This window comes from Epinephelus lanceolatus, chromosome 6 (genome assembly GCF_041903045.1).
Source record: "Epinephelus lanceolatus isolate andai-2023 chromosome 6, ASM4190304v1, whole genome shotgun sequence".
NCBI lineage: Eukaryota > Metazoa > Chordata > Actinopteri > Perciformes > Serranidae > Epinephelus > Epinephelus lanceolatus.
Window position 1 is genome coordinate 37,860,188 of NC_135739.1, and position 27,474 is coordinate 37,887,661.

Below are 27,474 nucleotides of genomic sequence, written 5' to 3' on the forward strand. Positions count from 1 at the left end.
TGGTGGCGACAGTCACCCACACTCAAACAAAGATAGTAGTTAATCTACAACTATCTAGATTTGAGGTTCAGTGTCTTAAGTGTCACTTAGACGTGTACAGGAGGAGCCAGAGTCGCTCTACCTCCTGAGCCACGGTCGCCCTAATTGCAACTCAGAAATACAGTGGGTGTATTTACTATTCTTTACACATCAAAGCTCAGAGTATATTGCTGGATGCTGCGGTAATTCCTGTGCCTCATGAAGCAATATCGTGTCATGCACTGTATGTCTTCGAATTAATAATGGTCCAGAGTTGGTGTATAAGTAGCACACAATATGATTCATTTAAATGCTGGAGCTGCACTCAGTGCAGTCTTCACTAAGGTTATGTCAGATTTGTATCCTGAGGAAATCAATACACCAGTATTTCAAAGACATATCCTTATGTAAAATAGGAGTCCTCACAGTGCAGTCTAATTAGATGAAGATATTTTTACTTTGTCATAGTTTTAACTATTCATACCGTAAGAACGAAATCTCATTTCATTCCACCCTCTGCCTTATTAATCTGAATTTCAACTGCATTAAAAAGAGCCACAAGAAACAGAAGTGCAGTGGGGAGGAGGTGTCACTTGGTTTCAGTCAGAAAGGCTTCCTGTTCGAGGGGCTCAGTGGGGGCACAAAGGTCTGGCAGGTTACAACTCAATGTGCTGCTGACAGTAATGGTCTTCATGCCTCTATGTGTCTGACAAGTTGGCGCACTTTCAGATATACGTCAAGCTGTGAAACATACCACCTCACACTTACATGTACAGACAGAAATACATGTGTGAATGCATACATACACACACACACACACACACACACACACACACACACATACATGAGACCACAGGTGTGCTTGACACATCAGAGATGGCAGTATGTCCTCTGCTAGACAGCCTGTGGTGTGTACAGCTGTCAGATTATTTTCTATCTGTAAGACACTGAGCTCTTTACATCTGTCTCACCATAAACCATCCTGTCCAACAGCATCCATCTGCTGGTGCCAGCAGTCTGAGCATGTTTTTCTCATGAACTGTCTCCTTCTCAGCGCAGTCACGTTACTGCATCAGCAGCCGTATAGAGTTTCTTATCTCTGCGCCTTTGTACTGTGATGGAGATCCACATCTGCGTCGACTGAATCAATCTCACCTTGACCTGCCTGAGCAGTGAGTCACATCTCCATGGTGCTGAGTCTACCTGACAACTCTAATGAGCTACCACACTGACTCTGAAGCTTGTTAACCGACGGATGTAAAAATAAAACAGAGTTGAACTTTGATACAGTATATGTGCTTGTGGCTCAGGATGGCCATATTTGTGCACTGGCAGTGAGAGGATAGAAGCCCAGATAGACAACCCTAATTATCAGGGTTTCTGTCCTCTCACTGCTGTTTTGTCTCTACTTTCTTTTTATGTTTAAGCTGACAGCTTATGGTGCTCATGCTTTAGTTCTTGTTGCTGTTGGACTCTGAGAGTCTCAGTTTCTGTCCTTGATCTTATACATTTTGTTATGTGGGCTGAACACTTAATACTACTTGCTTTCCCTTTTTTTCTTCTTGAAAAACACCTGTTAACTTGTGTTTTCAAAAGCAGTATACCAATATATAGCTGTTTCAATGTAAACTTAAGTAAAATAAATGAACAATTACAGTGCTCTATACAGCTCCACACTCTAACTGCCAAATGAAAATGCTCTGATCAATAGCAGCACTGTTGCTGATGCTGGCCCACTGTTCACAGGTCAAACTGGCTTTTAAATCATGCCTCCAAGCTAAATGCTGCCCACTTTAACAAATACATGCTGTTAAAGCGCTGTTGCTCCACTCTACGAGAAGAGTTCAGAATGTGTAGAGAAAAACATAACTACTGTTCTTTAATGAGTCAGCTGAGCTGGGGTTATTTGAATATTTTAAACTTACATTTACACTTTTATCTGCACTAATGAACATTCTAATACTGACACTGGATCAAATGACTACATGTTACTTAAAAGGTGCTATTCCTAGTGACAAACCAAGTCATTATTTATTCAATTAATTATCAATGAATCAGTTAATCTTTTAGATCTATTAAATGTAGTGAAAAAGGATAAAGAATAAAACACACAAAGTCAATAAATCATTACATTTGAGAAGCTGCAACCAACAAATATTTGCCATGTTTGCTTGATTAGACAGTGATAAATGGAATATAAAAGCTGTTACAGTTACAGGGAGTTAGTTCCTAACTACTAACCGACGTATAAATGGTAGTTTGAATTTAGAGTAGTCAACTAGTCTAAAAGTAAAACACTCACAAAACAGTCAAAATTGAGCATAATGTAATCTATAAGATAAAACATTTGTGGTTATTATAAAAGTCATATGAAATTTTGTCAATGGCATTTTTCAATAATTAAATTGTATTTTAAATGTTGCTGCAATGTGTGGCACTTTGTACCATGCATTATGAACACTGCACATTATTCTACAAAACTAACAACTACTAACTACAAACAATATTCATAAAAAACAATAATTTTTAGGAAAATAAATCTTTAATGAAACAATAACAGTTTTATCAATAAGTTTAGTATTTCTGGTGCCAATTAGTGAAGGTAGCAACGATTAGTTGACTAGTCGACTAATCTCCTGCAAACCTAGTTGCAGTACAGATGAATATTCTTCTGATCGACTACTTTATTAACCAATCTTAATTGTTTCAGCTCTAATTTGCTGTACTGTACAGTACATTTTTATTTTGCGTGTGCAAGCAGGTAGGAACGGGTGGAGAAAAGTGTCGGGTGTGATGTGTGATAGAAGAGTATTAGCAAGATTAAAAGGAAAGGTGCACAAGATGGGGGTGAGACCAGCGATGTTGTTTGGTTTAGAGACAGTGGCACTGAGGAAAAGACAGGAGGCAGAACTGGAGGTAGCAGAGATGAAGATGTTGAGGTTCTCTTTGGGAGTGACGAGGATGGATAGGATCAGGAATGAGTACATCAGAGGGACAGCTCATGTTAGATGTTTTGGAGATAAAGTCAGAGAGGCCAGACTGAGATGGTTTGGACATGTTCAGAGGACGGATAGTGAATATATCAGTAGAAGGATGCTGAGGTTGGAACTGCCAGGCAAGAGGCCTAGAGGAAGACCAATGAGGAGATTTATGGATGTAGTGAAAGAGGATATGAAGTAAGATAAGATAAGATAGACTTTATTGTCCCGAAGGAAGAGGAGGGATAGTGAATATATAATCAGTGGGTGTGAGAGAAGAGGATGCAGAGGATAGGGTTATATGGAGGCAGATGATTCGCTGTGGTGAACCTTAAAGGGAAATTTCGGTTTATTTCAACCTGTCCCCTATCGTCCTAGTGACTAGTGACATAAAAATAATAGTTAGCATGTTAGTCATTAGCCTAGATACAGCCGGGGCGCATAGTAGCGTCAGACCTGTTAGAACGAAAGTGAACGGGCATCCCTTCAAGTGCAAAGTTAGTCCACTAAACAAGGTTTTTTTCCACAAAGACCGCCTCATATCGTTAGGATTAATGTCAGAGAATATATAGAAAACGACATGTAAACGTGTTGTCTTACCTTACCGGTGTGGTGCCATGCTTGTTTACCATTTACCTCTGCTTTCCAAAGCGCGGCCAAAATATCGCGAGATCAAGCAGCAATCTCATACCGTGTCTGAAATCTCGCGAGAACAAGCAGCAACAGCTGGAAGGCAGAACCGGACGGTAGCCTGAAAAGTTCATTCATTTATTTTATGAAAGATTTGTAGAATAATGGCTGACTTTTTGCCAGACTTCGACTTTTGGAGGAGGAATTTGATTTTGCAGAGTATGATGGCCGCCTTTCTTTATTTGAGCCAGAATACACTGACGAAGAGCTTCATGAAATTGAAGAACGGAGGAGGAGAGAGAGAGAGGCGCAACAGGTAGAGGACGAGAGAGGAGGAATGGCTGCTGCAAGGCTGAGTAGCTCTGGAGATTGGTGGTGTACCTGTGAATGCTGTGCTCCAGTGCCCACAGAAGAGGAATGCCTCTGTTGCAAGGAATGGGACCGGTTGCAGCCTTATTTTCAAGGTCTGGATGTGACCGAGGATGAGACACCTCCACCTGGAGTAGTATCCAGCTGGGCTTTATCTAGAGCTCATGAGATATATTTCTAAAAATTTTATATAAAAAGCTTGTTTAGTGGACTAACTTTGCACTTGAAGGTTGCCCGTTCACTTACGTTTTAACAGGTCTGACGCTACTATGCGCCCGGCTGTATCTAGGCTAACGGCTAACATGCTGACTATTATTTTTATGTCACTAGTCACTTGAAACAAATTTAGGACAATAGGAGACAGGTTGAAAGAAACCGAAATTTCCCTTCAAAGGGAACAGCCGAAAGAAGAAGGTGTACATTTTTATTGCAAGTTCTGTCTGCTATGTTCATGCAGCACTGTTTTTATTTTACTTTATTCATATCAACAGGTTGAAGGATAAATAGCATTTTATTCTGTACAAGTTGTAAAACCCTTGAGGCAAACTTGTGACTTTCTAGAAACAAAGCCCCAGTTACTCTGAAAAATCCATAAATCTCACAGTGGATAGATTTCATAGGAACTACTTTCTACAAAAGCAATAGTCTTTTAAGTATTCTGAAAGACCGGGACATTGATTCTGCAAAGATCCACTGCTGTTGAGTTTATTGATGCTATGAATATGACATTCCACTCCTCTCCACTGTTTTGGGCGAATGACTGAAGTCTCAAGCAAATAAAACCCAACCTATCCTCCTCCTGTGTTAAGAGGTTTTAAATTCATGGTCATTACTGTCTATATGATTAATGTCATACTGGACAACCACATAACCTTCCCTCTCGTCTATTTCTGATGACTATCCATTACCCCACAAACTGTATCACCTCCTCATCCCATCTGGGCTTCTATCTCCATCAGGCAAAGAGTATTAATCATCCCCTGGGCTTTGATGACGCTGCTGCTAATTTGGGCCCCAAACTGAGACTACAGTCCTGACAGAGATTTAGTATGCAAAGTTAATGTGCTGCTCTGCTGCTGAGACAGGAGAGGTGGAGACCTGCTGCTTGGAGTCTACAACAGACTCCCTCTGCCATTTAGCCACACAGCAGGGACACTGCCCAGTTACTAACTCTACCAGACTTCACAGCATCTCTCTTCAGTAGACAAGCAGGAAGTCAGGTGGGGCAAAGAGAGGCTGCTTCCTCTGGCTTCCAGTGGATAAACTGTGCTAAATCGACAAAATTCTCATCATCATCACTCCAGGATGTGCATAAACACTCTGATAGACTGTCTGTCTGGCGTTATGTCATTATTATCAGACCATTTTAACACATCATTGAATGCAATTAAACACCCTTTTTACAGTAATACCCTCATACCCTTCAAATAACGATGGAACATCAGTTCATCCTTAGTTTCTTGTGACATAATTAATCAACTACCATGACCTGGAACTAGATAAGAGGCAGAAAATTGATTCATGGATTAACCAGTTGACAAACAATTGATTAATTTTAGTTAATTTAATTTGTTGCTGTAAACGACACATGCCCATAAGGAGTCAGTGAGCCTCCAGCCTCCAACATTTTTCAGGCCTAGGGTTCCTAAGCTCGAGACTAGAAGAAGCATGTACAATATCCTCTGTCATGTTTTGTGATATCAAATATCATGATAGAGTTAGGGTGTGGTGTGTTTAGAAAGAATTATGTTTTGACTTTGCAATTTTATTCAGAAAGTGTATGTAGCTACTGTATTTATGCAATGTATATTCAGTCACATGAGTAACTTACTTAATATCCTGAGGCAAGACAGCCATGGAAAGAAGGAAATCTCCTTTGTAGCTCCTCTTTTTTCGCAATTTTCTTGTCGGGGAGTGGAGTATTTTCATATTGAAATCAATGGTCTAAAGACAGAGGATGTTATGTGTTGTATAAACTGTGAATCCATTTAAGGCAAATGTGTGATTTTGAGCTATATAAATAAAATCGAACACAATGTTGAATATAAAAAAACTTGGTTTTACACTGTTTTTGTGAGACAACATGAGCCTCTGTGTCTTGTTTGGTCTCTTTTTCTTCCTCCGTCTGTCTAGAAAAGTGTCAGCATCAACACAGCAACAAACACGGGGGAACAGAGTTAAATAAGGTGTGATGTGATGAGGAAGGACAAAGGAAGTCTGTGAGTTCAAAGGCAACAAAAAGTTCAATGTTTTCTCTTCTTCCTACTGTTTCTTGATCTCTTTCTTGCTCGCTGGCTGCCATTCATTGTTCAAAAGCCTCAACACCCCCCGTCCCTCCCTCCCTCCTCTCTGTGACTGGACCCGCTATGTGCTGAATTAATAGAAAGTGACAGAACAGCAGAGCCTGTAGGAGCTCGTGTATGTGTGTGGTTGTGTTTGTGTGTGTGTGTGTGTGTGTGTGTGTGTGTGTGCATTCCTGTAAATGTGTGAATGTGAGACTTGGCATATCACCGGGATATGAGTCACCCTCTCTTCTCCCTCTCTCTGTCTCCTGTATGCAGCTCATCTGTTTTGATAGGTGGCCTTCACCAACACAGACAGCATACTTAAGGAAAGAAACAAACAAACAAATCTAAAACGCTGTAACAGCTCCTGGTGATGTCTGCATTTTGTGGTTTGGATGTGTATGTGTGTTCTCTGTCTGAGGACAACTCCTGCAGCTAACCCCACAGGTTAAGTGCCACAAGGGGGCACACTTAAAAGCAACCACAGGGGGGACAAATATCAAAGAGAGGCTCATAGACTGACTATAAAATGAGGAGGAGTACAACACAGCAGGCAACCAATAAGGGATTAGGAACCAGAAAATGACATTACAGAATGCACCATGCACAAAGAAATAGCCTGACATGAGCCTGACTTAAATTTGGGAGGACACAGAATTTGCAAAAAGTAGTAGAAGACTTAAAAAAAATCTAATATAGATATGCTGCCTTGTACTTGCTTTGTGCATAAATACAATCATTTTAAGGAATTTTTGTTGAGAAAAAAATTGATATTATGCTAAAGCCAGATAGTTAATAGTTGCACATGTAACATCTGCATCAAAGATACAAAACAGTAGACATCAGAGGACAGTAAATATAAAGCAAGTCAATACAAAACAGTATTCTAGTCATTTTGAAAATTAAGCTATAAATAATAACCATAGCTTAAAAAGAGAACAAATACAATGAGATATCTGTAAAACTGCAACCTGAAAACATTTATTTACTGAGATTTCTTCAACATGTAACATATCAGTAATCAGCTAATGACATCGGCCCTTGTTATTGATTAAATGGGCTCGAGCAAAACCCCAGAATTTCATCTCAGGCTGTGCTGAAGTGACTTGAACTCTCTCTCTTTTAAAATACAAAGTCACATGGTGTTAACTAGACGAGAGGTACACTACTGTAATTCAATGTGTAACAATTTGTGGTTTCATTAAAAAAGATATTAAGACTTCACAATTAACATGTTTGGTGGTGTGTTTCTTTGACTGACAGCTGTCTCAGTCTATAAACAACAGCTATGGTGATGCAACCTCCACCACCCATTTGCATGATAATCTGTTGGCCAATTTAAGGTTTTTGGGTTCAGAAACTGACAAAGATAAGGGGAATAAACTCATGCTAAAGCTAGGATTACCGCCTCACAATTGTACGTCTCTGCCAACAAGCTGTAGTTTTCATCCATGTCTGTCCAAACTCTATAAATATTGAAGACTCTCGAAGAATTTAATAAAAGGTTATGGAAGTTATTACTGTATTGTTGTTGACATGTACAAATAATTTCCAGTGAGAAACATGCTGTCTTCACTCAGAAATTATTTTTACAGAGGAGTACAAAGTTCTCACGTGCAATGACAAACACCTAAAGCTCAAAATCAGCAAAACCAATGACTTTGTGGTGGAGTGAGAAAAATTATATCACATTAAATTGTAGCCATGACAGCAGACAGTGCTTCAAATATGGATGCTGCTGAAAAGAAGCAACAAATTCTGAAACATAGACACCCAAGATCAGTGTCATCAATTCAGTATCTGACCAAATGTCTCCCCTTCTGTTCCTGAGATATGAAGTAAAATGATGGCCAGAAAAGTGTTTTTGCAGAACATGATGATGTCACAGTGAAGCTGATCTTTGTCCCTTTAGGTACATTTGACATTTGTATGAAGTTATGTCATAATTAGCGTATGAATTCTTAAGTCCGAGTTTATGGTTTATGCCAAATTTGAAGAAATTCCCTCCAGCCATTCTTGAGATGTTGTGTTCTCGAGAATGGGATGGATGGACAACCCAAAAACATATTGCCACTGGTCACCGCTGTTGCAGGCGCAGAGGCATAAAAAATCCCTTCCAGGGTTCCATCACAGATGCTACAGTACAGATGCCAGTGAGTTCTAAAAGAAAAAGAAATACAAACTTCAAAAACATCAACAACACTCCATCTTCTAACATTCATCCTGGAAGAAATCCATATACAGAAGTCAGAGACATTTTTCTCCAGTGACAGACTACTTCAACAGCCCATAACGCAATGCACCCACAAGACATGGCAATTTGAGAAACTTTTGCGTTATCTCAGCTGGAAATGTGTCCTCTCTTGGTATGCCACTAGTATTACTATCACTTTAGCCCTCCCTGACATATGGGTGATGAATACAACAAGTTCAGACATGCTGTCTGAGGCCCATCAAAAGGCATTCAGGGAAACAAAAATCACAGAAACTGTGTCCTAGTTCTATTCTAAAGGCTAACCTTGGGAGGAAATTTACTGGAAGTGACAAAATTAATACAAAAGTAATGTCAGACAAAAACATGTTCTTACAGTAGCACTGTATTAGCTTATTACTAACCCATAAAGCACTAAGGATCTATTAACCTTTAATAAAGCCATTAATCACTAAAGGGTGCCTTATAAAGTGGTACCAAAATTTAGCACATTTAAAATAATGCATCTACAAAAAACTAGAATTTTGAGTGTGCTAATTATGTACGGTACATATTTCTCACAGTGCGACAGGCAGAGGAACAAGAGGAACTTCTCATAGCTGCAAAAATGTTTAAACAAATAACAAAAGATGGTAAGACACCTCTGGGAAAATCTTAAATGTGTGGGTTTTATTTGTGTCTTGCGCACGAGGGGCACGCATGTGGTAGTGCACATGGGTGGGGTGAAACCCGGTGCAGCCAATGGTTTCACATCGTGTCTACAGATCAACGGATGGCTGTAATAAGCCAAGAAATACAGCAATGAGCCAACAAAGGCAGGGAAGAAGAAGACTGCTGGTTAGCTAACATGGATCCAAACAAGGCAGGTTTTAAAATGCTCAATGACTGCTAATGTTTAATGAGGACGGGAATTACTTAAACACATTTGTTAGACCTCAGTCACATATACAGTGCATTTGGGTGAAGAACAATATATGTAAACAGAAACTTTGTTCACAAGAAAACTAAACTGATCTGATTGCCACCTGTCAGCACTTACGTATTATATCTGTTCCTGTCAGTACAAAAGTGCAATGATTTGTGTCATAGCTGCAAACTGAGTACACTAACACCATCCCATCCCAGCTGACACTGGTCTGACAGGTCAAGACAGAAAACAGGTCTCCAGACCATCACAGGGCTGACACATAGAGGCAGAAAACCATTCAGGCTCACAATAACACCAATAGCAATTTGTGGCTGACACAAGGAGAATGTGCAAACTCCACACAGAAAACAGTGCTGACCACAGCACCACTGTGATGCTCATACTGTAACTATGGCAGACATAAATATGAGAGGAACACTTGCATGGTAAGCATGAGAAGGTAAATGTCATGATCTGATGTTACAGATTTTTAACACCTCATAGATTATACACAGGCGTCATTTCCTTTATCCCAAACTTTTTAGTGCTCCTGTACTGTGACATCACAGAGGCTATGATACGTTCCCACTATCTTGATTGTCAACTTCAGTCTGAGTCAGACGCCTTCCCTGGCTCAGGTTTTCTCTCTGAACACAATGGTTAGCTTGTCTGAGCTGAATGGATGAACCCGCGTGCCAGCGGAGGAAGAGTGAGGGGTTTTGTATGTTTGGTGGGAGGCAGCAAGGCAGGAAGTACTCCTCTGCATTTAAAGCTCTCATGCTTCCTCCGTGTGTCCCTTTTGTATTCTGCCCAGGTAGTTCTACCATTCTGCTGCTCAAGGCCTGGCTAATGTATGCAGATAGCACTGTTGATGTATGTGCATGCAGGAGAGAGACAAAAGAGTATCACTTAGAGAGTGGGAGGTATGCGTGTGCACCGTTCCCACCATATTCTATGGATGAGAGCCAACTCTGTTTCTTTTTCACTGTGCCAGTCTTTATGTTGCCACAACTTAAAAAAGCCTCCATCCTGCCACCCTGTCCTCCTCCTCAGACTCTTCCTGCTCCTCTACCTCCTCTCATTTAAGACCTCTCTGTCTCAGTCTTTCATTCAGGTCTTTATTAGAACTCTCTGTGTTTGAATGAGAGCGTGGTAATGCCTGCGTCTTGGTCTTTGTGAGAAGGGCTAAGCTCTTACTGAGCTGACCTGGATTTACATTGCTGGATCGGAGCCGCGCTTCCTGGGATCTGGACTGGCTCAAAACAAGGGAGTGCAGCAGGAGTGCCAGGCTTTGAAATGGATGTGGGCTCATAAATAAGCATAAAATAATTTTGCAAGAGTTTTCAGTTTGAGGTTATTCTTAGTAACTTCCTCAATCATGACTGACTGGTTGGTCTATTATAACAAATGCATGCTGTACTTGAGAATCATTGCTCGAACCCACAGGACTTTAATGCTGCATTAATTAATATTTTTATACTAACATTGAATTAAATAAACTGCATAAAGTGAAAGGGGTCACTTGTGGTGACAAACCCAACTCTGGGCTCTACAGAGCTTTTTAGCCTCTTTTAGCTCGTTGTTTTGGTTTTATGGAAGTCCACTACTCTCATAAGTCTTTTTTTTAGTTTTTAGTAGCAATTTTCCGGACACAAGCTCTGACACTGTGAACTATCTGCCCAGCACCAACAGTGGATAGACAAAATCAGAAAGTAGCTGGTGAAGAAAAAAGAAAATCTAGGAGCTAAAGAGCCACACATTTTTCTCAGGAGAGAAACCAGAGCTGGAAGGAAAGTGAACATTTAATTCAAAATGATGAGGTGGACAAATACGACTCACAGTTAACGTTTATGTTGCACCGTTTTTGCTGGATGTCTAAGTAGGCAAACGTTTGCCAACGCATTAGCCATTACATTGTCCAAAAGCCATAATAAATCATCTGTCTGACAAGTTGTTGTCAAATAGAGCACAAATAAATTGATGCAGCTTTAAAATCTCTTCCAAACTGAACGGCTAATTAGATGATTTGTCATTGCTTTCTGAAATGACAAGTGTTCTCTGATCTGACATTCCATCTGCGAGACAACATTGCTTGTCAGCATCATTCAAAATCCTTACAAATGACTGCTTCAACAATTATTCATATGACCATTTATGAGTGTTTGAGTTTGGTTCAGTATAAGTGTTTAGATTTTGTGTTTGGCATAAAACTACTTGGTTAAGGTTACTTAACAATCAAAAGAATCCAATGAATTGGATAAAAGAAAAAAACATGTCAACTGTTGGTAGGAAACAGGGAATGAAAAGCAATCTGGCATGTCTACACCATATTCTTCAACAACTCATTCACTGTCCCAGACCTCAACCCTCTGAAGGTTTTTATTAATGCTAATAACAAATATTTCACTTGGTTAAATAATACAAATATAGCTCCAAGAACTATAAAGTCACTTAAGAGGAAATGTGAGGACTAAATTGGGGTTCAAAAGGGTAGAAAATGCCACTCTTCATAGTTTCTCTATGTATTGGTTTAGGAGACATCAAGATCTGTGATTATGTACATGTTTTATTCTTTAAAATTGCTGTTTGTTTTCCCCAAACTGTTTTGATACTAATAAAAATCATCAATGAAGGCCTGGAGTACAATACGAACAAGTAGCAGAGAGATGATTCTGCACTGATAGCAAAGAAACGAACTGTAGTGAAATCACCTTGTGGTTCAGCACAGAATGTGGCTAAACAAGGTTGAGCTCAAGAGAGCAACAACAAACCATCTGGCAAAAGCCCTGGTGATAAACTCTTGTTTACTAAATCCGATACTCACATACATCCAGCCCCCCCCCCCCCCCCCCCACTCACACATACACACACACACATACACCAGGCAATCACACACACATGCACACTGAAGATGGCATGGATATTTGTCACATATGAATGGTGACACACATCAAAGAAAAGAGTGGGCTGGATTTATGCAAAACAACAGCAGCTAAACACACAAACATGAAGTAAATGGGAATGGAGGGAGTGGGTGGGCAGATGGCTGAAAAAATATGAGATTAGACCAAAGCAATTTTGGGGGGAAAAGAAAGAGAAAGGGAAGGAAAGAAATCAAGAATGCTTGGCAGTTCAAGAAAAAGGTGTGAAGACAAATATCCCTCTTCTGACGTAGCTGGCAGTGCCTGCTGGATTCTTGATGATGCCACACCAGCCTCATGCAGCTGCAGCCTGCCCGCTCTGTTTTCAGCTAATAGCCAGGAGCAGCACTGTTAGCAAGACACAGCAGAGCCCCCCCCCCTCCTTCAGATCCAAGCCATGCCTGATGGAAAGCCTGACACAAAGCTCCAAGAAAGAATAGTGTTACTCATATTGGGAAGGCTCTGCTAATCTCGCTAAGAGGAGGTGCTGCATTTAATAGGAAACAAAATGGAGAGGAAGATTGTTGAGGGCCAGAGAGAGGGCAGCTGAGAGAGATTATGGGTAGGTGGGTCTGAGCACTATGAGTCATAAAGGTCTAAGCAGGCTAAAAAAAAAAGTGAGTAAATCCTGATCTCATTAAGATTTATGTAAGGCTGCTCTGAACACACATTCTCAGCTTTGCTGGAGGCAAAAACAACACAGGCTTAAAATAATAAAACACATCTACACATTATTTTACACACTAACCTTTGCATTAAAATTCTGTTTAACTATAGAGCTTTGACTGAATCATTACTGACTAAGACATTGCATGCTACATGTCCAACAGACCAGTGGTGGAAAATTAAGACAAAGCAGAACAATAGTCAGGCAGGGGAATTTTCTGCAATTGGCATCTGTCTGCACTGGAAAATATAGGCTTGAGTCTAGCCTAGACTGCCAGGCTATACAGCACCATGTGACTAGGATTTGTCACATCGGCCAATTTTGGGGGAGGGTCGAACACAATTCGGATGCAGTAGCCCATTAAAAAACAGACAGCACTCTCATATATGTAATTTGGATGATCACCAATAAAGGAATGCCGATTCCATACAAATCCTCCGGGCTCTGTTCGCCTATTCTATGTGGCATATTCAGCACCGAGGGGCAGTGGACAGCTCCGCACTAATGTGATATAAAAGCAGCCTCCCTCGAGGATGAGGAGGGATTTTCATAGGAGAAAGAGGTTATTTTTAAAAAAAAGAAAAAGACAAAAAAATGAACATGGATCCGGCTGTAAATCCATACCATGATGCCGATGATCCAGGCTCCGTGACAGCGTACCATCGTGACCATGGCAACTAAAGGAAACAATAACTTATCTCCCCTGTTTTCGTGCACACTAACTGGGATTAAGACATCACATTAGGGCGAGGATGTGGCATGCCGGAGCATCCATTCCTCACCCTACTCCAAATGCAATAATAACAACTGCATTTTAAATGAGTAGCCAGAGGCGGCCAAGTTCGCACAGCATTTCACTGCAGCCGACAATCAAGGCGGAGTCTGGTTGGAGCAATAGCAATCAATCGTCTTACGGGGATAATTACATTCCCAATACCTAGCCGTGCCCCGCAGACCGCATATCACACGCATAGTTGGAATAAAAGCCAGCCTATGTGTGGGAAATTCTCTCCCAGCTCATCTCTCAGTCCGTGAGTCACTGTGTGGTTATCATACACCCAGGTGCAGCTGAGCACCATGGGTACCGCCAGAGCTGCACAATGAAAGCCCAAAGTCATGCTGATGCGTGGGAACTGTCAGTAAACGATGAAGCAATTTCTCTCACAGCGAACACCGATTCCCTATAATATTCCCCCGTGGGGACTGCTAACACGCCCCGACATGGAGTGGGGAGCATCCGTGTCGCTGGCTGGCTGGCTGCCTACCTGTCTCCAGGTGCAGAGAGATCCTCGCCTCGTTGATGTAAGGCGTGTCACTCTTGGACCGGACCCTCCGGATCGGTCTGCGGTCTACCTCCTCCTCCGGGGCCGCCGCCATGTTCGGCCAGCCGGGCAGCGTCCACTGGCGACCGGCGGGACTGCGAGAGACTCGGCGCCGCAGCAGCCACTCGTGCACCCGCCCGGGCAGACGGTGTAGGAGGGGGGCGGGCTATTGTAATGGCTATGGAGGGTAGGAGGGGAAAGAGAGAGGGAGAAGGAGAGATGGTAGGCTTGATGAGCTTCTGATCCTTTCTTTTTTAGCTCCACCTGCTCAAGCTCCAATTCCACGCTCAGAACACACAGGCCAATACAAGCAACACAGCACATTCACATCAGTCACTGGATTTCACCTTTCCTGTGTGGCTTAGCCTATATCTACAGGAGAGACGAGATAATTAGTTAATTAATTATTTAGTGACAGAAAATTAATCGACCACTAATTGATTAAAATGACATTTTTCAAGCAAAAACAACCTGGTTCCAGCTTCTCAAATGTTAGAATTTGTGGCTTTTTTTCGTTTTTTTACTAATATATTTGGGTTTCAGCCTGTTAGTCTAACAAACTAAGCACTCTGAAGATGTCACCATGGGGTCTGGGAACTTGAGATTGCATTATCACTATTATTTGACATGTATTAGGCTGATTAGTTAACTGATTATTTTTAGAAAAAGATGATCTACAAATAATCTCCAGCATCTAGCATTAATAATGAAAATAATCATTTCTTGCAGCACACATCTTGAGATTCTCAGGATGAGTCAGCCTTTAAGTCACTCTATAATGTAGGAAAAACAAAAACAAAAGTAAAGCTCACACTTAATACTGAAATGTCATTAGTGAATTAAAGCACTCATAGTAGTCATTATCCAGAATCCAAACATGCTTGTGTGCAGTTTGGACAATTTTGGTCATATTTTGCAAAACATTTCTTTCCTGCTGGTTGCAAATATATAGCCAATCTCATGTCTTTACACTGAGGACAATGCCCCAGTTACAAGCACTTTCTTTAAAGTTATTTTCAAGAAATGTCAAACCTTTAAATTCTGATTTGAGCAAACAAACCATCATATGGCTCTTTGAGAGAAGCTTTCTGACATCACAGGCAATAGCTTTGTCTTTAAGTTTAACAGCACCTGTATGACTGGCCAATAGAAATGCATTCAAAGTTTGACAAAAACATATGTTGTAATTACAGATAATGGAGTAAATAAAGACAAGAAAAATACCAAACTTATATATTCCATGAGAACGCCCATGGTACTTTGACAATGGCATTGTCAGTTTAACCAATAAGGTTACTGTCAAAATCTATATAGACTAAACACTGCAGCTGCTTTTTCTTTTTAAAAAAAGCCAGCTCTTGTACAGTATTATTTAACACTCCCTACATGGAGCAGGAGTAGGACTACAGGGATGGAAACTGTGGAAAAGGCCTTTGCCTTGACCAGTTGAAAGAGCACTTGAGTTTAGTAGTACAAAAAGGGAAATTGTAATGTTAGTAAAGTCTCATACCAGCTAAAACATATAATATTATTCTTGCGTGCCTCATCTGTTTGTATGATCTGGCTGCTGTAACACTGAAATATCCCCACTGGGACTGCTTGAGTAATTAACCAGTCTGTCAATCAATCTCAGGTCACACAGAATGATCATAGTAGAAACACCATAATATATTCCTGTGTTAATGTTGTGCTTTATACTCTGTTTATCCAATGCTGGCCTCTAGTGGAGAATGAAGAGTAAAAAATGATTATAAATGGGTTCAATGGGTTCACTGTTATTTGAGTAAGAATTCACACTCAGGGGACGGTGATTTAATGTAAATATGAACTATTTTGTGATTGGCAGCTATGGTCAGTGGCGGAATGTAACTGTATATTGAAGGACTTGAGGTACTAGTGCTTTACTTGAGTATTTCCATTTCTGCTACTTCACCACATTTCAGAGGGAAACATGATACGTCTGACTCCACTACATTTATTTGATTCTGATTCAGACAAATAATACTAAAAATTTCCAACAAATAAATTCTGATGTATTATTATAAATTAAGATAAGACTTTATTGATCCATTGGTAAAATACCCAAGCTACCCAGGCTATATAAGAAAAATATAAAAATCACTTTACCAGCAGCAGTACTGACAGAATGTACACATTAATGCATCAGTGATTATAATCAATAATATCACTGAACATTATTCAGAAACAGGCAATTCTGCATAATAAGTACGTTTAAGTACATTTTGATGCTAATACTTATGTAGTTTTAGTTAAGTAACATTTGAATGCAGGGTTTTTACTTTAATACAGTATTTCACTGTATTGCTACTTTTACTCAACTGTAAGATGTGAGTACTCTTCTTTTATGAATAAAAGTAAATGATTAAGCACATTAAATATGTAGTTATTACGAACAAACCTAAAAAGTTCAAAAGTATGCCTACAAGAAGCTGTATTTTCTGCCCACAATGATGTCTCTTTGGTGGTCAATGTTACTTAAAAACATTATTACACATACAGTAAAAAGACTACATTAGTGGAATTGCTCCCTCTGCTGGTCATATGTTGTTGTTGGTGGGGTTGTTTTTTACCTCGCTCACCCTCCTCATAGGCTCATTCCCTCACAGCTAAACCAATCCACTAACTACAGCTGCTGAGCTGGTGAATGACAGATAACAACGACACAGTTCCTGCCTCCTTCAGCTGATGGTCCTGGCTCCAGGTAGCTACCGTTAGTCAGGGAGCGTTAGGAAAATACAGCTCTAACAAAGGTCCCACGACTCATCTCTGGAAATACATATACAGCCATGGGCACACCACATTGCCTTCACAGCGTAATGTCGTCAATGGCTTTGTAGCGCTAGCTAGCTTCCGTTAAATGTGCTCACAAGCTGTTAGCTCAGCTAGCTAGCAAGCATATCTCAACGCTAGCTATCGACAGCTTTTGTAAAATACGGTTAAGGAAGGTCCATGCTTGTTATTGCGCAAGAAAACTATCGTAGTATTTACTAACGTTAGTGTGATACTGAATGAATCTATTGTAATGCCCTTACACATGTCTTATTGGTAACTGTTAGATATAATTAAGTAACGTTAGCAGGCTAGTTTTGTGCTTAGGTGACCTTTTAGCTTTATAAAGCCTCAGTGACCTTCCTGAGAACAAAAATCACCACAGTGTGAGCTAGCACCAGGTCGCTTTTACATCACGAGACTTTGGCAGACCTTAGCAAATGTTTTAGTGAAAGATAAAAACTAGTCAAACTTTGAAGAAAATCTTTGTGTGGCTATTTAGAGACTCTCACCTCAGTCTTAAAAGCATTTCCATGTTGTCAGAACAATAGTTTAGAGTGCAACAAACAAACAAAAATTCTCGTTTTCCTATTTTTTTTTTTTTTTTTGTTCATACAAACAAAGATGGCGGCCAGAAGTGACAATCCTAATATATATATACATATTGTTGCTACTTTGGCTTGCAGTTATTTGAAGAAAATAACGTTGTGTGCAAACGTATCAACTGTAAAACCAGTACTCACACTGGTTGCATAAAGTGTTTATTTCCATTGTGAACACAGTCATACTTTTTTCCCTAGTAGCCAAAATCCAATGATTGTGCGCCAGCTCACCTGTAGAGGCCTCATAAACTCTCACCTTCATGGCCACCTGAAAAGACTGCGGGGCTGCCAAGACATGGCCAGACCAAGTTCAGGTCGTCTTTATTCTTTACAGTTAACGCTTTTGTTACCTCCTCTTCCTGATGAGCAATTATTATACAGTATAAGTCATCCACAAATCCACTAACTTATATTATTATCATTTGTCTGTCATATATTTGTGTTTCTGGGTGTGTTAATGTTCAGACCTGGCATCATTCAGGGAGATTTTCTCCAAGGCCAACCATATAGCCATCATCACTGGATCAGGGGTGAGTGCAGAGAGTGGAGTCCCCACCTTCAGAGGAACTGGAGGCTACTGGAGAACATGGCAATCACAGGTTTGCAACCATATTATTATTTTATTGAACTGTATTGCACCGCAGACTGCAACCTTTCAAATGATTGTGAAGTCTAAACAGTCTGGGGAAAAAACTATATTACCTTCATAAAGGGATGATTCATTGCAGGACTGTTGTATTTAGACCGCATTAGTTTCAGCTAGGTATATACAACAAACTGGCAACTGAGTGTTTTCAACAATATTCATTTTAATTTGTATCTAATAATTTTCTGCAACTTACCTGGGGTGTGTCACATTGGCAGCCAACTAAACAGGGTTGTCCAGATGTCCCTCTCCCCAGCAACATTTTCCTGCTCCTCCTGGGCAATCTTGAGATGTTCCCAGGCCAGATGACATAAATAATCTCGCATGTTCTCTGTCTACGCCGAGGTTTCCCAGCCTACACCTACTAGTAGGAGACCCAGAGGGGTAATTTAATTTTGTAAATCAACTATGTAAGAAACTACCCTCCCAATACTCATATCCATATTGCAACCGACAATCCTCCTTAGAATAAGGAACATTTTACTCCTGCTGCTTCAGTTTTCACAGATCAATCTATCACTTTAATTTGTTAAAACTGCACAGCAGCATATTAACAAATTTCATTGCATGATTGAAAGACTCATAAAACTGTGATAATCTTTCACGAGGGAAACTTTTCTGAGAGTGCTAAGAAACTTAACAAGTAACTCTACAGTCCTCTTCTGGTCGAGGAGTCTTTATCTATTAAGCATCTCAGAGACAATCCATGGAGTGCGCTGAAAGTTTTACTGTGACTAAAAATAGTTAGAAACTGAGATCACCAATTCATTGGGAACTTCATTGCATTTCTGAAGCTGTGTAGAGGAGTCTGCACTCAGTTGTCTCTGTAGCTCTTTCATCTGTCTTCCATTATCAAGCCTGAATGTCAACAATTGTGAAAAATAGAGCTTCAGGTAATAATTTTCTTCTCAGAAACTTTTTGACCAGCGTTGATTTTTGTCGATGTTAATAACCCTTTCTCACGTTTTCACCTTTCAGAACCTTGCCACGGCAGAGGCCTTCTCCAGGAATCCCTCCCTTGTTTGGGAGTTTTACCACTACCGCCGTGAGCTCATGCTGACTAAAAAGCCCAACCCTGCCCACAAGGCCATCGCAGAGTGTGAGGAGCGACTGAGCAAACAGGGACGTACAGTTACAGTCATCACTCAAAATATCGACGAGCTCCACCGCCGTGCTGGATCCAAAAACATACTAGAAATACATGGCAAGTAGAAAACACTGAAGACACCTAATACCAGCATGGATTAAATAATGTATTCTTAACTATTCTAGCACTCAACTAAGAATTAAAAAGTAACTTTTCAAGCAAAAAAATGCCAAAATTTGTCTAATATTAGCTTCTAAATTTTGAAGATTTGCTGCTTTTCTTTGTTGGTCAGACAAAACAGTAAATTAGATGGCATCACCTCAGACATTTGGAAATTGTGATGTGCTCCATTTACTATATTCTGCCATTTTATAGACCCCAATAATTAAGTTGCAAATTTGTTTAGTCCATATAATATCATAAAAACAGGAAGAACTGTTCATAATTTAAGTTTTAAACGATTAATATATATACATTTTCAACCCAGAGAAAATAGGACTTAAAATTTTCTGGCTTTTTTTTTGTTTTTTTACATATTACACAAAATTAATTGATTGTTAGAATACTTGTTTAATTTTCTGCCTTCTAACTATCTCAAGGCAATTGAATCGAACGCAACTGGACTTAGTTTTGTCTTAGAAGACATTTCACCTCTTATCCAAGAGGCTTCATCAGTTCATGCTTGTCAGACTAGGCTGGAACTAGTCTGACAAACTGGTGTGGAAACAACCCAGGTATTTAACCTCTGGTTTCACAAGGCCAAAGATGTCACTGGTTCGTTAGTGCTCCAATGGTGTGTCAACGACGGTCGTTGAAACTCCTGCTGTAACAGTGGTCGTTGGAGTCGTTAGAGTCACATGAGGCCATTTGTGAACGACCGTTGTTTTTAGAGGTTAAGCTGTTAAATCTCCTGGGCAAGGATGAAAGGACAGCATTATAGGTGGTGTTGCAGACCTCCTCTATTGAGAGATGGTTTCTCCAATTTGTTATTGCACTTGTTCTTTTCTTCATCTAACTAATTAATTGAGTTGTTTCAGCACTAATCTGTTGTCTCTTGTTTTATAAATCCAGGAAGTCTATTTAGAACGCGCTGTATGAGCTGTGGCCATGAAGCAGCCAATTACAAGAGCCCCATCTGTGTCGCTCTAGACGGCAAAGGGTAAGAGCTTCCTCTGACGTTTGCTGAATAGGACTGTTGTCCTTTACAATATGAATATGTGCTAGAAGAGATATTGATCATATTTATTTGAGCACAAAATGACAGAAAAAAAGTCTGTTTCAGTCTGTCAGATGTCAGCAGCTAAATAACACCTGATGACGTGACTGAAACGAAATGTCACTCTGTCACTTATCTGACATTTAAGATGGATGTTTTTAATAGCGGAAATGTTCCACTAATAAATCCAGTGTCTGCTCTGGATGAAATGACAAAAGTCCTGTGCTGAGATTCAAAATGCTTATCTGAACAGATCATGTAACGTTAAAACTGATCTGTACGGACTGTTAATGGTAATTCTGATGAAATCTCCAGTCATAAAGGTGACTTAAACATCTCACTGTGTTAAAGCTGAATTTAAACATTAGTGGGAATGAACATATTCATGGAGAAGATTAGTAAATAAAATGAGATCAAATTAAATAAATTAGTATTGAAAGTATTACTTTGCATGTTAGTTTTCAGGCTAATGTGTCTTTTTGGTCAGTATTTCATGTTGTTTGTTTTATTATTTTATTGTGTGAAAAACAGATTCGATAGTCAAACACATCTCACCTAAGATGCTTTGGATTTACTAACTATAATGTATTTGAAGAATGCCCTGTGTAGCTGTTATATGAAGGAAAACAGAAATATCAGATAGGGAGTTTGTGTCAGTATTAAATGACATGAATTTATCAAACTGCCTCCTCAGAGCTCCAGACCCAGAAACAGTTGATGCCCAGATCCCTGTTGATCAGCTGCCCAGGTAAGTCACGCGCTCATGTTCTCTTTAGTGCTCTGCTCTTTTCAAATGAGGCTATTTGTTTTGACAAAGTGTGTATGTGTGTGTGTGTGTGTGTGTTTCAGGTGTGAGCAGAAGGGCTGTCACGGTCTCCTGAGACCAGCTGTGGTTTGGTTTGGAGAGACTCTGAACTCAAACATCCTCAGCCAAGCAGAGCAAGTGTTGGACAGCTGTGACCTCTGCCTCGTGGTACGTGTGTGTGTGTGTGTGTGTGTGTGTGTGTGTGTGTGTGTGTGTGTGTGTGAGATTGCATGATTGCATGATAGAGTTCATAACCAAAATTATAAAGGGCATCAATGCTACTGCTAAATTCTCTTATGTGCCTGCCACTTTTTTTACATACTCATTTATAATTGTATGACTGTTTGATATTTCTCACAAATGTCTTTGACAACATGCAAATTTGTTCCAGACTCAGGAATTATTAAAGTTTTGATAACTCCTTATACCATAAAAGAAATTCACAGTAAAAGATATGTAACATATATCTGTGAAAAAATGAATAGATCTGTGCAGTGTTTAAATAAAGAGGAAAAATAATGTTATATAAGATTATTTGCAGTAGGAATTACGCTAATGCAACTTGTCAAGGTATTCACTTCATTCAAATTTTCAATAAAATCTCACTCTCACTGCAGGTTGGCACTTCCTCCATTGTGTATCCAGCAGCCATGTTTGCTCCTCAGGTGGCAGCCAGAGGTGTTCCTGTGGCTGAATTCAACACGGAAGACACACCGGCCACCATGCGCTTCATGTACGTTTTATTTACTTAATCACAATCAGAAATGCGCATCACAAAATATCACTAATTTGTCACGTTTGCAGCATAGACATAACTACTCCTTTTTGTTTTCCAGGTTCCACTTCCAGGGCCCCTGTGGGAGCACTTTACCTCCTGCACTGGCACGCCACGAGACTGAGACAAAATAAAGATGAGTCCTGGACGTCAGCTGCACACAGACCAGACTGTCTAACAGTGGAGGACTTTATTGGTACAAATACCAAAAATACTGGGTTGAATACAAGGAGTACCCAACATAAACAGGGTGAAGACAGGCTTCCTGAAAATAATGCCAACAAAATGAAAGACAAAAAGGAAAGTTTCTTCAAGCTGTTAAACAGATAAAATGGCATGCACACAACTTAAGGCATTTAATTTCAAGTTGATAAATTTTGTCTTTGTGGTGTCAAGCTTTAATTATGTATTCTCTGAATTAGGACATGATGACAGATTCAACTATTTAATTTTTCTGTAAATGAAAAATTCATTTCCAATTTAGAATTTTTAACATTGTAGCAGATGTTGCTATGATGCCAAATCACACAACACTAGTGCCCTATACTGACTGTTGCCAACACCAAATTTAAGTTACAAATGTGAAACTTTTTCATGAGTGTTTGAAAACAAGTAGCAATGACAACAGTTAAAATACAGTCACATGTAGGCCAATGTTATCACTCATTTTATCCTGAGTTAGTATTGGAGGTCAGACAGTAGGGGGCAGTGTTTGACTGCTGCTGTTGAAGCTATGACTCCTCCAGTGGGGAAAAAAACCTGACTCCTTTTAAAGGATCTGTGGGCTCTGCCTGGGATATATTTTGTGTGTGTATCAGTCAATTCAATGTTGTCTGAATTTATGGGCAGTGATGAATACTGTGTATGATGCCTTCCAGTGGCCATGAGTAAGCCATAGTAAAACCAGGGAAACCAGTGACTGTGCATCCCCCAAACCAGTCATGAGGAGATGGATTTATTACATGCATGTTAAGGTTCGGACATGATTTTAACAGCATATTCATAAGAAATGAATAAATGAATACTGTTATAAACCGAAGCGTGTCACTGCAGAGCTTCCTCATAATATGTGCATGCGTTACCTAAAATACTGCATGAGTTGCAAATGATGCAACAGTGTGAATCAGAAAGGATCAGAGCTTATTACTTTATTACTGCAGTGTGTGGTGATGGGGATGGTAGTGAAGGAGTGTGTATTAACTGTATGGTGCTCTGTATGCTGTCTGTTGTAGGTGTTCTGCTCAGGCTAAAGATGGGATTGTGCCTGACACCTCTTGCTCAGCCAACCCAACCCCCAGTACTTCCATTGTCAACAAATACACACACCACACAGGCCAAGTCCAGTACTGTGTGTGTGTGTGTGTGCATATGCGTGTGTGTGTATTTATGTGACTGTCCTTGGTAGCAGAGAAGTACTGCTGGATGGGAATCCCTGCAATTGCCAGGGTGTACTGTATGTGGAAACAATGTGAAGTAGCTCACTTCATTGAAATAGGATGAAATTATGATTTGGCAAATATCCACAAATTTGTGTTGAGGACAAAAATAACCACATAACAATATAAATTAGTGTGATGACATTTAGTATTGTTATTGTCACAACAAACAAAACACTATGTAGCTGTGACAGTTGAACTGCACCAGAACAGTGGTGGAAAAAGTACTCTGATTTTTTTTTTTATTTTTTTTTTACTTATTTTAAGATGGAACTAATTTACACTTATTAATATTCTGCCATTTTGGGTTTTAATGAGGGGGAAGTACACAGAAGCATAAAATGGAAATACTCAAGTACAAGTACTTAATAATTGTACTTGAGTAATTTTATTTTTTTACATTCTACCATTGCAATACATCAAGCTAACCTGAGTCAGTTGTAACATCTGAGCACCACAAGCTGTCTAAGTAGAGAGCTACAAGAGTAGCTCAGTGTAATGTTCAGCTTGTGCCACTTGTAACAGCACAAATGTAAACTTGACTAAACCTTTAAGTGTTAAGCCTCCTACAGACTGTGATTTTAGCAGTCTTATAAGTTTAGTGCAAGCTACACTGTGCAACATCAAGTTTGATGTTTACTGACTATACTGCATGATGACAGTGCCCACTGAATCGCAGGCTACGATGTACTATAGCTTTCCATACTGAGTACACTAGGATGCTGCATGGGTTATTACTCTTGCAACTGTGAAGCACAACATAGAGGGTCACATTATTACATAAGCTAAAGTTCTGTGGCCACTATATACTGCAGTTCCTTCCATGCTTCGTCCTTCTTTACGTGTTCATGGTAAGAGCTGGAGGACACATCATACAGGCAAGGCTTCTGGTGTCACAACTCCACAGGGTTTACCTCTTTACTGGAATCTCACACATTTCTTTAAGCACATTTGCCTCCATGGCGAGCTGCTGTCCGTCTGTTTGTTTGGGTTTAGTGCCAGTGCGGCATTTCATTTCTATTGGTTGGTTAGTAGACGTAAGTTGTAACAAAGGTCACACTGTGACATGGTCATCCCAAATTTCTGACATTTTCAGAATGTTATCCTAGGCTGTCTTTTGTTGCAAGGCCACGACTACGGCCATCCTAGAACCTCACTGTGCAACGTACAACCACCGTTTTAGAGCCACAACAAAGTTGAGCCAAAGGTAAATTAAAGCTTCAGCAATGTGTTTGTGAAATCATATGAGTATCTTTCAAAGCTACTGGGTTATATCCCTTCATGTAACTTGGCAGAAACACAGTCCGTAGAAACAAAAGAGGGATGTAACCAGTGTGATGTGACAAAGTTAGTAGATTCAGCTGAATTTTATACCCCTTTTCCACCAAAAGAATCCCATATGTGTTTTTTTTTTTAACTCTGGAAAAGTCGCTGAACATAGTTGATTGACTCAGCTTCCATTGCCAGTAGATGAGCATCCATTTCTGCTGTTTTTTTCTGGTGTTACACATGTGATGCCACAAATACGCCGGAGAGCAGGTGAGTAAACAGTAAGCAGCATGGAGGCCAGTGGCCTTTTGTTTTTTTAAAGAAACGGTTACTTATTCAGTCTTTCTTTTAAACTCTGCCAACTAATTTGGAACAATGTACAAGTGCTGCTTGGATTGCGACAGAATTTGTGGTGGTATGTCACTGCATAATGACTCAAAAGGTGCAAATACAAAACTAGCGTGTCCACCTGTGTCCATAAGTACCCATCAGAGCTCGAGCCAATAACTATCTGTAACACCTGCATGGTCATTTTTCCCAGAAATGAATGCTGATTGTGACCTATCCCACTTAAAGGCCAAAGACAGAGGCCAAAGTGGGTGATGGCATCTTTTGTCCAGTGGGAAAGGGGCTTTAGATAGCATTTTTACACAGAATGATAGCTGTGGATTTTGCAAAAGCAGGCTGTGGGTTTGTGGAGTAACTTCACCTAGTTCCAAGGTGCATGGAGATGGAGAAGGGAGATTAATCAAATGCGTAGAAACTCCAGCAACACTTGTAGCATTTACTGTGGACAGGGTTGTTTGTTTTCCTTGTTTGATTACATGGGAGTCATGCTAGGAAGGGATCAGTATAAACATGAGGAATGATCACACTGATTGTGAACTCTTTCAATAAGAACGACAGTTTCAGCAGCAGTCAAAAAATTCCATATGTTTACATTAATGTGACGGTGCTATCTAGTGGCCATAGTTATTAGGATAGGAGCAAATGAAGAAGTCGGGTGATGTTATTATGGAACAACATAGCATGGGGAGTTCGAGGTGGATGGCAAGACCAACAAGGCCTTCAAGTTGACAGTCAGTTTTTTTTTGTTTTTTTTAAATCATGACCACGACCGTTCTCTAAACTTAACCATGTGTTGAATATTGTAACCATTAGGGATGTAACAATACATTGATCTGGACTGATATATTGATTCAATGATCAACGATCCAATCATCCGATATTATCATTGCAAAGTGAAAACATTAATGCATATCACAATCTTAAGATACACCTTTATTTTGAAATATCCAGGGCACGTTTGTGCCAACATTTCCATCCAAGCACACATCTTTAATAAACATTCAAACAGTACTAGCAGTCTAACGCCAGGCAGGCAACGGCAAGCAGCCAAGAAAAAGACAATGAGGATATTTTATGATTTAGTCCCCTATGGATCACTGACCCTAAATTGAATTGAAATCATGTCGTTGCAGAGAATCAATCTAATATTGTATCTTGATGAAGCTTGTAATTAACACCCCAAGTAACCATGATGATGAAGATCCCTTAAACCTTATCAAAGTAGTAATTTTAATGAAAACTGCAATCTTTCCCAAACCTAACCAAGTCAATCTGTGTGGAAACGGTTATCTGCTACCAGCTTGACTTAACGGTCACTACTTAGATTGCCCATGACAAATATCAGTGTTTAAACTTTTGTCCACATGGACATGCTACACATAGTTAGCATGGTTAGATTCTCCACAATTCAATCGTTCAGTTCATGTTACTGAAACCACCTAGCTAGCAGTGTACTATGACCTGAGAAACAAAAGCATTTCAAAACAGTTACGCTAACTAGCAAGTTAGCTGGGGTCTAAAGCTAAGCACTGGGTGTACAGCTTAACATTAGCAACAACCATCGACTCTGCACTTGAACTCTATGTAATGGCGTCCTTGTTTGTTTTTACACAACAAATTCACAACTCAAAAGTGTACAGATTGTTATCCCAAATCTCCATATTTGCCCAACAAAGTGAAATGCCCCGTGTCTCCGCTGCGAAAATCCAGATGTAACCTGTTCCCAGTTCATGAAGCAGTCATCAGGAAAACGTAGAGGATACTTTAAAATGCAAGTCTACCAACGTGCATGCATCCTGCGTACAAAGCATGCATTTCTTACCCAAAGTACAGAGGTACGAGAAGTCCGCTGAAAATACGCAAAAAAAAAAAGAAAGTGTCTGGTTGGCTATTTTACTGTAGCCTATACACCCCTCGGATTAGATCAGATGTGAATTGGTGCTTTTTTTGTATAGCCTAGCGTTTCACCTCACCAGTTTTCATTGGTCAAAATGTGTCCTAATCTTTGTCTGAAACAAAGCGATCCTCCTGGTAGCATCCTGCAGCCTATGTTTTGTCAACGAGAGCGCAACCGGTGTTTCATGGGGCTCTGGCTACCGTGAGAGATGTTAAGTGTACAGAGAATTATTATAATATGTAACAATTAGGCCTATTATTATTATATCTCTTCTTGTTAATATAACGTTAATCT

General features: G+C 39.9%; 2 protein-coding genes across 3 annotated transcripts in view; one reads left to right on the forward strand and one right to left on the reverse strand.

Moving 5' to 3' along the window:
• The window catches only part of phactr1 (phosphatase and actin regulator 1), a 41,095-nt gene extending 26,638 nt beyond the window's left edge, over positions 1-14,457 (reverse strand). The window contains exon 1 of one of the 2 annotated variants that reach the window (XR_004501449.2): positions 14,253-14,457. Coding sequence is in view for 1 of the 2 variants with exons in the window: in XM_033622002.2 (XP_033477893.1) it covers positions 14,253-14,364 (112 nt within the window). In the remaining variant the exon portion in view is untranslated. The remainder of the gene's footprint in view (positions 1-14,252) is intronic. The other variant, XM_033622002.2, reaches the window with a different exon arrangement.
• Positions 14,458-16,934: 2,477 nt separating this feature from the next.
• On the forward strand, positions 16,935-23,269 carry sirt5 (sirtuin 5). The gene is made up of 9 exons (XM_078169041.1): positions 16,935-17,031; positions 17,900-18,015; positions 18,167-18,300; positions 19,326-19,555; positions 20,510-20,593; positions 21,345-21,398; positions 21,500-21,623; positions 22,073-22,188; positions 22,292-23,269. The coding sequence occupies exons 2-9, from the start codon at positions 17,913-17,915 to the stop codon at positions 22,362-22,364; spliced, it is 918 nt and encodes a 305-aa protein (XP_078025167.1). The 5' UTR covers positions 16,935-17,031; positions 17,900-17,912; the 3' UTR covers positions 22,365-23,269.
• Positions 23,270-27,474: the final 4,205 nt, after the last annotated feature.